We start from the raw sequence: 12,827 nt of genomic DNA, 5'->3' as shown, positions 1-12,827 counted from the left end.
TTCTCATTTTTGGTCACTACATTTGATACAGAATGGGAGAGGCAGCGTGTTGCGTTCGTCTCCGTGCCGCACAAACCACTCGCCACGATTGAGTGCATTTAATAGATCCCCAATTGTATATGAAAGTTTTACCAGAGTTCTATTTATCTATACTGGATTTATTGCATTCAAACAAGTCTGGAGTAGAATTGCACTCATGAGATTATACAAACCACACTTTGACTTCATCAAGCCGGTACACATAACAAGATAGTGTCACATTGTACGTGTGAAACCTATTTAAACTTCAGGAAGTTTCTCTTTTCTGCATCATAATTCTCAATATCTCGTCAGTGAGGTAGACAACTTCTATGAAATAATTGGGATCTTACAAATGTACAGTTGAATTCCAATAAACATGCTACAACACAATGATCCTGGGTCATTATTTGTTTCTTTTGCTGGTAGACAATACATCAGGTACACAGGACTAAACCATGCTTCACTTTTGCAACATTTTTTAAATTTAAGAGAAACATGCTTCATCCTGCGGTATAAAATGTAAAAGTGTAAGCATTTTTTGTATTTCTTAAGCTCCTGAAGTAAGCTGATTTAAGCCAAATTACTGCAGCTAACAAAAGTGATATGGGGAAAACATATAGTCTATCACTTACATGATTACATGTTGCAATGCAAAACACACAGTTTCCTCACTTCAGCTTTTGGGAGAATTGTAAGATTACAAAATACAATCATGTCCTCCAAGTATTTGTTTCAGTGTACTGCATTCATTTTCCCTAGCAGTAAGATAATTTAGAGAGATATCACCAATATCCAATCAGATATACAGATATATCCACTCACCACCACATCTTTAGCAGAATGTCAGTGGTACAGTTTATATGGGTCATTTTCTGCCTTCCAGTCCGTGGCAATATCTTATCCGAAACCTCATCTCGATCTTGTTCACTGAGTTGACATAATGTCAATGTCGATTCGGAGCACAGTACCACGGCACACTGCCCTGCTTTAGGCATGGGACTGCTCAAAACGTTATAACGTCAGACCTTCTGCAATCTTGAGCTGGATGACACGGAGTTATGTTTGCACTCATGTCATCTGTTGGGTGTCTTGACTTTTCTGGTGATGTCCGCAATAAAGCTCTGTAGGAGAGGAATCCCTTTCATTTTTGTGGCGCTGTGGAAAGGAACAAAATATGGCGTATCTCAGTGTTGCCATTTAAATGCGAGAATTGGGTTCAAGAAACAAGTCCTTCTGAAAATACCCACACTAGCATAGAGCTACAGATATCAGAATGCATGTGAGAAAAAGCATACCAAGTCCCATGAGTACTACCTCAAATGGAATATCTTTGTCAAATGATTGTGATGGCGATCAGTTCCTACTTCCTCATTCACTAAATATGTGTGTGAAGCAAAGGCCTTCAGTTCCTTAGAATTCTTCATAAGTGACGATGTGTACAAATGTATTCATTCTACGATACAACTGGTGCCGAGCTGGCAGCTGTTTGTTCCTCTCGAGTAGTGTAGAATTACTGATATTTCATGCATATAATGATGGCTTCACATATAGAAACATAATATATATATTACAGAAAACTACCTGGGTTCATTTCTTCAAGATGTCTTTCAAACACCAAGTTGAACAACAGACATCTAGTTGTCACATCTCATGCAGGAGTAACCTTATTTTGCACGGGAAAAAACTGATTACTGGTACTCAATTTGCTATGTGTCGCTACTTTCATTGATATACGTTTCGGGAAATGCTACATAAAAGCAGAAATTTCACGCCTGAAGGCGACTGGCTGGACATGTACCTCATGACAAGATGTTAATCATGCTGTGAGTTGCCAACTCTTAAGATATGTGGCTTCTGTCCATCCTCTCAATATGCCGACTTATATTCAGTCCAATAATAGTTCAACCAGTTTTACTCCTAAACTTGTTTTGTTCTCTGAATAAGAGGCAAAGGGCATTTACTGGGAACTCTGCAGATACTGGGGAAGAGTTTGCAAGGGGGGGGGGGGGGAGGGGAGAGGTGGTGGGTACACCCAAGAGGTCGTACCTGACAATGAAGGGCTGCGGGAGACAAAACTTTGTCTTGGTGTGGATGGTTTCTCTCACAGAGATGATGGACGTCACCATCTTTCGTACTGGAGCTTTGTCAGCCTTTGTCAGCACCACCTGTGGGCCAAGACATAATACATCATAGTAATATATTGACATACACATCCACCCTAACTACATTGTATGTTCAAGCTGTTTTGTAGCTGAAGCAGACAACCCTATCACATGGGCTTTTAACATACATACATCAATCATGTAATGCATTGCAGAAACACTATTATTATCATTATTATTTTAAACTGACAGATTCTGCAGCACAAGTCCTACATTTATAAGATGAAAGGTCAGTGCTGTGATAAAACATAGTTCTACATGAATCATGAATCAATGTTGAATATCTCAGTGCGTCCCTTGGTAAGGTACGCTCCCTCTCGTAATCTCATATCAGCTCAAAAAAATCTTCTCCAATGTCCTGTCATCACAACAAGGTTTTATGGTGAGTAATCTTTCGCTCATACAGCTCCCACACTGTGGAACACTGTTCCATGTTATGTAAAGGAAGCTTTCAGTGTTAACGTTCAAAACTCTTCTGAAAGACATTTCTGTTTAAAAAGTATTATGAATGAGTCTTGGTTTTGCAAACTGCCACATCTATAATACATAAAGTACATTTCCTTTTTTTCCATTTTCAGCCCTCTCCCATAAAGCGCATAGAGACACTACGGTAGTGATATGTGCTATATGAGCACTGTATTATCATTATGTTTCAGTGACATTGAGTACAGTTACAGTTGTACCTTTTATCCCATCTCTGTGCAGTGGGCTTTAAAAAAATGATGTTAATTTTAATTAGTACACATTGCCTTTATTATGACATGAGGACTCTTAATCCTTAGTATGAAAAGTTTGATGATCTTTTTCAATAGAATCTTAAAGGACAAGTTCACCTTCATAAACATAAGGATTGAGAGAATGTAGCAATATTAGTAGAACACATCATTGAAAGTTTGAGGAAAATCAGACAATCCGTTCAAAAGTTATGAATTTTTGAAGTTTTTGTGCAGTACCCGCTGGATGAGAAGACTACTGCTGTGTATGAATAACTTAGATGTCACATGCGTACAACAATATAAGGAAAATATAAAGAGAATTTCACAAAATTCCATCTTTTGAAAAAAGTACACATTCCCCTGACTCCTTACCGACACATGTTATGGGTAATATTATTCCCCCTGCCTTTAGAAAGAGGCAAGTCAAGTGCTCTTTTATCATTCGAAAAAAGTGAAAATATGTTGAATTTTCTTTTACGTTTTCTTTATACTGTTGTACGCATATGACTCACAAGCTGTCGTAGTCTCCTCATCCAGCGGTTCCAACACAAAAATTTAAAAAATTCATAACTTTTGCATCGATAGTCCAATTTTCCTCAAACTTTCACTGATGTGTTCTACTAATATTGTTGCATTTTCTCAATCCTTATGTTTATGAAGGTGAACTTGTCCTTTAATAGCTTATGTGGATTTTCATGTACAAGTAGGGCTACATGGCTGCATTTTCTCAGACACAGACTTCATGATTGTGATTTGATTGAGACATATTTGGATTTTACGTATCCTGGTCACACCAAGTACACTGGAATGAAGAATGATTCCTTTACTTTTCAACCATTAACTCTTAGATCCCCTATCTTGATTGAATATGATTTGATTAAAAACATGATTTGGGAAGTTTTTGTCCAGTACAGGATGCAAAATCAGCTGCCATAAAATCTGGTCTTTTCACCATCACTCACTGTATATGGCCTGGAGAAATCTTCAAGCATCTGGATAGCTGTGAAGTCCATTGGTTGGAATCCAGCCACTATGTCTATCAGCAAAAATGACATCTGTAAGCTGCACAAAGGAGAAATGAACTGAATGACCATCACAACCCAGTATGCAAATGCGAGAGGATTTTTACCTCCGCTATGAAGGAAGGAGGTTTAGTGATCATTGTCATTGCATTGTCTATTGGCAAAATAACTCAAACAGTATTGAAAGGATTTTATTGAAACTTGCAGGAAAAGTTGATAATGACACAAGGAACAGACAATCAAATTTTGATAGTGATCTGGGAATCTTTAAATAGATTTTGAAGGATTTTCTTCATCTTTTAGCAGATAAGGACAATGAACTTGGAGTTCGAGCTGTATGTACTGGAGGTCTCCCTACGTGCACTAAAGCGCGTGCTCTGCTTGGGCGAGGCGCCACGTATCTGGAAGCTGATGACATAAATATAAGGCTTCTATATTGGGAAATTGCATGTGTGTATGGATGGAAATGGGTTGCTTGCTTGGCTGAGGTCGGTGCTCTCCGAGAATGACAGAATGACAGAAAAAAAAGCCACATTAATCAAATAATTCAGTCCAACACGACAAAGGTCTCAGTTGCAAGCTCTCAGATTGTTTTCTTGAATGCCTTAAATGATTGCAAGGAACTTATTGTAGGCCAACAACTGGCTCTGCATACATTAACACTTGCGTATGTATGGTTCAATAATATAAGAAAGACAATTTTCTGATATATATGGTCTTTGTTAGATTAGATTCACTGAATTTTTACTAGAGCCTTTTAATAGCCATTGTAGAGACACCAGATGAAATTTGTAAAAGGGGTATTCAGCCATCTTCATTTCTTGCTGCTTGTTAAATTTGTGCATGCCTGAATAGAAACAGTTCTCCGCTAGTCTTAGCTCAAGACATTAGATGAGACCTTCGATCAACGACCCTATGATTGAATAATGGTTCTCAATCATACTCACTTTCTACGAGTGCGAAGGAAGCCTTCTGCTGTGACTGCAAAGTTTTCAGGCTGTCTGTACCCATACCCAGGGAGGTCCACCAGACTGAACGCAGACCCAGCCTGATAGAACAGCAATAATTTGGTGTGCCCCTGTCAGTACCGAAAAAACAACAACAAAAAAGTGTATCTGTAAATGTCCCATCACTCAGCAATGAAAGACACTAGTAATATGTTTTCGTCCTTTCTGTCATTCTCTGTTTTTTGTCTCTGTTTCTAATGACAACAGCTGTCTCTCAAACAAGGAACTTGTTTATGTTGTGAACATGTTTCTCGACAAGATTTATGCTGAGAGAGGGTGTACCCTGATCAGGAATATGAGGAGGTAACTACAACTGGCATTAAAGATTAACAACACATCCAAGTTTTCACACATCTGAAGGTGGATCAAAATAATTGACTATATCCCTGTGAATCTAGTGGAACTTGAATACCATAAGCATACAAAAAAAATTATCGTCAGGAAATAGTACAGTTATACACTTTTTTTTTCATGCATGAACACATTCCTAAGTGCACATCAGTTTTGCTGATTATCAGATGTTTCCCTTTTAAAGGACAAGTTCACCTTCATAAACATAAGGATTGAGAGAATGTAGCAATATTAGTAGAACACATCATTGAAAGTTTGAGGAAAATCAGACAATCCGTTCAAAAGTTATGAATTTTTGAAGTTTTTTTGCAGTACCCGCTGGATGAGAAGACTACTGCAGTGTATGAATAACTTAGATGTCACATGCGTACAACAATATAAGGAAAATATAAAGAGAATTTCACAAAATTCCATCTTTTGAAAAAAGTACACATTCCCCTGACTTTTTACCGATAAATGTTATGGGTAATATTATTCCCCCTGCCTTTAGAAAGAGGCAAGTCAATTGCTCTTTTATTATGCGAAAAAAAATGAAAATATGTTGAATTTTCTTTTATATTTTCTTTATCCTGTTGTACGCATATGACTCACAAGCTGTAGTAGTCTCCTCATCCAGCGGTTCCAACACAAAAATTTAAAAAATTCATAACTTTTGCATCGATTGTCCAATTTTCCTCAAACTTTCACTGATGTGTTCTACTAATATTGTTGCATTTTCTCAATCCTTATGTTTATGAAGGTGAAATTGTCCTTTAAACACAACACAGACCATCAATACAAAGATCATTTGAGACTACAAGCCACTACAGCAAAATCCCCACTTTTTAACTTTCAACAGCATTTAAAAAATATAGAATTTGTCAAAAATGCCTACATACAATTAGTGCAGCTCAGATAAACATAAAATGTGACCACAGCAAATGTTGAAGATGGCCTCAATAAATGATACTCAGAGTGAAAGCATATAGTTCTCATGTGCAAAGATTGGCCGGAAGTAATACAGTCTTAGAGCTTGCCCAATTGCGGTTGCTATGTGATGTTTTACATTCGATCACATCGATTATGTACAATATATTGGGTCATAGCGGTATCCATCATGCACAAGAATGAAATGCATGCAGCTCGTTCTGCATGTGATTCAATACTCCTGCTTGAGGACACAATTTGATCATCATGTACTAATGGCATTCTATGCACCCACTACTGAACGGGGAGGGCGCTTCAGGAAAAAAAGTTGGTATACTGACTCTTTAATATCATTTCACACTTTTGATCACAAAATACTACATGTCAAACAACTTGATACATATATCCTGACAAATCATGCCAGCAAGACTAGGTTCTTGGCAGAGCTTCCTGATATACTGTACGAGCTGAAATTTTCGCGTTGGTTTTATTTTCGCGAATTTTGCGAATTGCCTTTGAACCATGAAAATAACAACACGCGAAAAACAAAAACGCGTGAAAACAACGCAGGGAAATGAAAATCAAGCCATGCCATGTGCTGCAGGATCGCGCCAAAATTATAGTGCCGTACAGTACACTACTAGTACTCTTAGGTGTAGCTACGTACGTAGGTCTAGCACACAGCTATCATGAGCTGAGCCATATGGCCATGACGTAGCTAGCATTAATAAGTACAGCATGTATCCCATCCTGCGCTGCGCCTAGCTAGCCTTCAACTTGCCGACTGTGCAGGCATGTCGCACAGTACAGCTAGCTTCTTCTAAAGAGCCGTCTTCAGTCCGAAGGTTGGTGACTATGGACCTCCACTCTGTTCTGTTCATGGCCGCCTTACTACATGCCGCCACACTCTTTCCTGTCCACTCCTTCATGTTTTAGTACAGCAGCTAGCCATAGCTGTTTAAAGTGCGTTCAGTCTACTCTTGCAGCTGCATTCTTGGTGTTCGCCAGTCGATGTCCGGCACGAATTTCGAAAGTCCTTGTAAAGTACCGTGGTATTTCTTTTGATATTTGTTTTACTTTCAAATTGAGAACGTGTAAGGTACTTTTAGTTTCGACAACTATAGTTTTTTTCATGAGAGTTCAAGTACCAATAAGTTTAGTTAGACCCTCGCAACCCTGAAATTAATAACACGCAAAAATGTCCTCCAAGTAGCAATTCATGAAAATATCTGTACGCAAAAATTTCAGCTCGTACAGTACTGTATACGCCAAATATTTTGCAAGGTTTTTATTTTCGCGAATTTCGTGAGTCAGGTGTTATTCGCGAAATTAAAGACACACGAAAATATTGACTCTGATCCCAATATGAATGTGACATACGCGTGTACACTTCTCTGTTCAGTCCCGGACTTCACGATCGCGAATTTAACCACTCGCGAAATCTTCGGGAATTCCCGATTTGCGAAAATTTAGACTCGTGAAATATATGGCATATACAGTATTGAAAGCAAATTCCAAATGGTGGAAGATGAATTTCATGTCCTGCCGAGTACTACGTGTTAGCTTTAATGCAGAAAAGAGTGTGTGCTTACTGCAGTTCTTGACGTTCTCACTGGTAACTGGGACACATTCTTAAAGAGAGACCGAATCAAGGATGATTTCCCCACATTACTGCGTCCAATCATGGCTATCTGAAGACAAAAACAAGAACAAGGCTATCATTGCCAGTATTGTGTATCTCTTAGGATGATTGGGCAAACTTGTTCATGTAGGTCCATCCACGTTCTAACCAATGTTAAGGCATCTCCAGATTAGCACATTAATCATGTACGCCACTTATACAGCATGTTAACCCATTGAGGATGGTCCTCAACGGGTTAAGAAGTCAAAGAAAGAGTCGAATATCATTACATGCATGCAGAGCTCCATTCAACCACAAATGGCTCAAACTCCAGCATCATACCAACATTGGCGGATCCAGAGGGAGGCGCACCGGGTGTTGCGCCCCCTCTTTATTTTTTGTTGAAACAAATGAAATATAGAGAAAAAATAGTGGGGGAGGGGGCGTGCACCCCCTTCAAGTTCGTAAAGGCGCCTCCCCTTTACAGAATTCCTGGATCCGCCCCTGTACCAATAATATTGTTTGTTTCTACATAAAGATTGAAATTACAGTACGGCTATTTCTCTATAAATACATGATCCAAGCGATATGATTATGTTTGTTTTGAGAAATTACTGCATGGACATGTACTTATGAACGGTATCTTAACTCAAGCAGTGACATGAACAAATGAATGGGCAGCTTCAAAGAGCACTCATATTTGGGGCGCCAAGTGTCGCATGGCCTATTTCGTTATGAAATCAGTCATTTCGTAGAAGAAATGTTTATTTCATTATGAAATGTTGTCATTTCGTTATGAAATGAACATTTCGTCAATGAAATGACTGATTTCATAATGAAATAGGCTATGCGACACTTGGCGCCCCATACTCACATCCCTGGAATAGCATACCTCTGGCAAGTTATAGTCTGGGGACTGCTCCGGAAAGTATGCTCCCTTCACAAACCGGACCCGGTGTTTTGGGCCGTTCTCAAAGACTTCCTGTGACTTCTGCACCTCTGCAGAAGTCGGTCGAAATATAAGTTCTTCTTCCTGTGGAGGAGGTGCAAGTTGTAGAAGGACATCATACAGGTGTACGAGTATTTCATTCCATTCATTCTATTCTGCATAATTCAGATTTGTAGTAATATGAATGGTTCAGTCACATGCCTGCATTCTTTAAATAAATCACCAACACATGCAAAATTACTGTTTTAAAGGGGCATTTCCAGACGATTTCATAATTTCACATCGTGTAGTACATAAATCAACAGCTCCATGTATAGGACATGTGGAATTTATTGCGGCGCTTGAGTAGAGAAAACAATAATTTGAAAATCTTAAACAAATTTCACTGAACAGTATTGATAACATAGGAGCCTCACATTATATTTTCAGAAATGTAGCAGTGTAATTCCATTACAATACAGCTTGCTTAACAAGTTGTGTAGAATCTATGCATGTCTTCTTCTTTTGTTCTGCTTCCTTGAGCACCAACTCATGCATTCTTATGGTGAGGCTGCAATGTCATTATCCTTGTTCATTGCAATTGGTTATAAATTTTGAAAACATTATTATTCCTCATCATAGTCACTATAAATTCTGAAACTCTATACTCGGTATAACTTTATTTATAGTAGTTGAAATGTAAAAGTCTGAAAATCTTCCGGAGTTCCCCTATAATATGAGGAGAGGGGAGATTAAGTGGCCTTGTTTCAACAAAACCAACCTTAAAGATGGGCTCCTTGACATGCTTCTGCGCATCCATGAGAGGGTTGTAGGCCTCTTCCGACCCATCGGGGCTGGATGACAGCCGTCTGACGAAAGATGTCCAATGTGCAGGAGGCACTGTCTGGAGGAAACCAACCACATGCGGGAGGCGGTGATGAGCAAAGCAACGGCACGCAGTCATATCAAGATTTCATCGCATTGCCAGTGCAGTGGAAATGTGCTGTGAGAGCCCTGTTCCCAAATAAAAAGAGATGAAGATAGAACTATTGAAAGAAACAGTGACTCCTTTCTTTGAAAAGATAGATAGTCAATCAATTTTGAATATAGTTCTGGGAAAACACATGATAAGTTCTTTTTCCCTTTCCTTCTCTTTTTTGTTTAATTTAGGGTACACACAATGAGAGTTAGCCGAGAACTGAATCCAACATGAAAGTGTACATGATGCAAACTTAAAGGACAAGTCCACCTTCATATACATGTGCATTGAGTGAAGGCAACAATATTAGTAGAACACATCAGTGAAAGTTTGGGGAAAATCGGACAATCCATTCAGAAGTTATGAATTTTTAAAGTATCTGCGCAGTCACTGCTGGATGAGAAGACTTCTACAGTGTGTGATGTCATATGCGTACAACAATATAAGGAATATAAAAAGAGAATTTCACAAGACTTTACTTTTTGAATAAAGTGCACATTTCTTTGACTTGTTACTGACATATGTTTAGGGTAATATTATTCCCCCTGCCTTCTGAAAGAGAGAAGTCGAGTGTTCTTTTGTTATGCGAGAAAAATGGAAATATGTTGATTTTCTTTACTCTTTCTTTATATCGTTGTACACATGTGACATCACAAGATATAGTAGTCTTCTCATCCAGCCGTGACTGAGCAGAAACTTCAAAAATTCATAACTTTTGAACGGATTGTCCGATTTTCCTCAAACTCTCACTGATGTGTTCTACTAATATTGCCGCATTTACTCAACCTACATGTCTATGAAGGTGAACTTGTCCTTTAATGTGATGTCACTTTACAATATATACAATATATTCTAAGAATGTGAAAAGAACCGTGACCACAACCATCACCACCACAAAAAAAAACAACTACATATATCGCTACGGCGACTGATATGCCTCCGCCATAATGCATGGTTCTCCTAATAGGTCTATAGTACAATGTCTTGACAATGTGTGATGACAGTTTCACACAATTGGCAAAATATCAAAATGACAGGTTTGACACAAATGTGCTGAATGTTCACTTTCCTAGAACTAGGTTCAATTGGATGAATGATTAAAATGTCAGAGCGCAGGTATTTGGGGAACTGATGATTTTTACTTGACTTTTGACCCTTTTATAAGTTTATATGCATTGAGTAATTTTCAAACTCGAGGTATTTAGAAAAAGTATGATATCAGTATCAAATGGGAAAATAGCATTATCTAGACCTGACCTTTGACCTCACAGTTCCAAAGAGAATCACTGTTAGGTTGAACATGCATAAATATGTAAGTTTCATGATGATACCTTGAGTTACTTTTGAGATATGAAGGGAAAAGTGCAATTCAGCACTTTCACTTGACCTTTGACCTTTTGGCAAGAAACTTCCCACAGAATATATATTGGGTAATACATGTATACATCAAGTTTAAAAAAAAAAAAAAAAACCTTCAGGCATTGCATAAATATAAGGAAAGTAGTGATATTTTGAGGAGTTGACCTTGACCTTTGACCCCCTGACCTTTGAACCATGACCCCCAACTTCCCTAGATAATCACTGCCCATTGGAACAAGCATATATACTAAGTTCCATGAAGATGCCTTGAACCATTTGCGAGATATGGAGAAAAACATGAATTTTCAACCTTTTTTTCACAAAATAACGTGACCTTTGACCTTTGACCCCGTGACCCTAAAATCCAAACAAAGTATTATCCCCCCAGGATATACCCTCATACCAAGTTTGATGTAAAACCACCACACGGTTCCTGAGATATCGACAAAAACAAAACAGGACGGATGTACGGACGGACGGACGGACGGACGGACGGACAGACGACCCGAAAACATAATTGCCTCCGGCCACTTCGTTAGCGGAGGCATATAAAAAAAAAAAAATCCTGACATATATGAAAAAGGTAACCCAGAGACAGTGCAAGATGTGCTATTTTGTATGGATTTTTATGTGGAAATTATTTTGCGTTAATACATGAAAAATATATGCAAAATATGCACAAGCATTTTTACATTTTTGTGTCACATTTTGGCAATTTCTAGCCCATACAAAAATCAGTAAGACAGATCTGTGAAGTCCCATGGGTATAGAATTAGAATGTCATTAATGTAGAGATTTACGTGTCCAGAATTACAATGGTGTCTGGTAATAATATCATCATGTCTGTATCTAGATCTATATGCTAAAATTGTCAATCACAGGACTAGGTGATAGTTCCTCATCCTCAGCAACAGGGACACCGTGATAAGTGATGCCTCCACTGACTGTGAACAGGATATCTTCTACAAAGGCTAGCATCCACAAGTTCGTCTACACATGTCTTAGTCTTCGAGGCATGGGCGTTCGTTATTAGGCCGGGGCCAAGACATACATGCAACGCAAGCCGCTCATGATTCAACCACAACCATATCCAAAATTCTACCGCCTGCTATGCTCTTGCACTCAGTCGAACCTTGGCACAGGAGGTCAAACCTTGGTGTGGGTGCCGATATGTCACAATAATTCACACAATATGCGCCTGTTGACTGGAAGCTGAAGTGCAGTCTGATCGCTGCCCATGTCACTGAGTGACATGAGTTCTTTGGCAAAGGGCACTTTGAGCTTTCATTGGGCAATAATTGATTTAAATAACTGACCCAACACAAGCTTGAGTTTTATGACTTTCTGTTGGGAAGCTGTAGCGTTTGCCATGTTCAAAAGATGGTAAAGTTTCGGTTCAGGTGGGACTTCAGGTTTCAAGCTTTTTTCGATGATGATTTCTTGAGATAATGAGAAATTTTTATTAATTTCATAGTGATGATTAAGTCTTAAGTTAATCATTAATATTGAATATTGAAAGAGCACATAATTCTTAGAGGAATTCAAAATTTATTTGATAAAAATTTAATTTTGATTCAATTTTTCGAATTTTCAATTAAAAAAAATTGAAAAAAGGAAGTCAGGAATTGTCTGTCACCGACACTGTGTCCTGTCAGTGTGATAAGTTGTAAATTAACATGATTAACCCACGAAAAGGTGGTTTATTTTCTGTCTTTTATCCCCATTTAACACTATTGCCAAGAAAAGGAGAGATGG

General features: G+C 38.4%; 1 protein-coding gene across 1 annotated transcript; it reads right to left on the bottom strand.

Moving 5' to 3' along the window:
- Positions 1-1,094: 1,094 nt before the first annotated feature.
- Positions 1,095-9,698, bottom strand: LOC139721945 (GTP-binding protein 8-like). Its single transcript, XM_071633271.1, has 7 exons — positions 9,516-9,698; positions 8,699-8,839; positions 7,778-7,876; positions 4,869-4,999; positions 3,862-3,961; positions 2,068-2,186; positions 1,095-1,176 (listed from the first exon to the last, which is right to left on the bottom strand). The coding sequence occupies exons 1-7, from the start codon at positions 9,696-9,698 to the stop codon at positions 1,095-1,097; spliced, it is 855 nt and encodes a 284-aa protein (XP_071489372.1).
- Positions 9,699-12,827: the final 3,129 nt, after the last annotated feature.

This window comes from Diadema antillarum, unplaced genomic scaffold, assembly GCF_040938485.1.
Source record: "Diadema antillarum isolate AM-2024a unplaced genomic scaffold, OU_Dant_1.0 scf00000014, whole genome shotgun sequence".
Classification (NCBI taxonomy): Eukaryota; Metazoa; Echinodermata; class Echinoidea; order Diadematoida; family Diadematidae; genus Diadema; species Diadema antillarum.
This window is presented reverse-complemented; position numbering and strand designations above follow the sequence as displayed.

What these genes read in the sequence shown, in the direction of transcription:
- LOC139721945 (XM_071633271.1), bottom strand. Translation starts at nt 9,698, where the DNA reads ATGACTGCGTGCCGTTGCTTTGCTCATCACCGCCTCCCGCATGTGGTT. An exon ending in TCAAGGAGCCCATCTTTAAG is followed by an intron (nt 8,840 to 9,515) that starts GTTGGTTTTGTT and finishes CCTCCTCCACAG; the next exon opens with GAAGAAGAACTTATATTTCG. An exon ending in TTCCTTCGCACTCGTAGAAA is followed by an intron (nt 3,962 to 4,868) that starts GTGAGTATGATT and finishes TCCTTTGTGCAG; the next exon opens with CTTACAGATGTCATTTTTGC.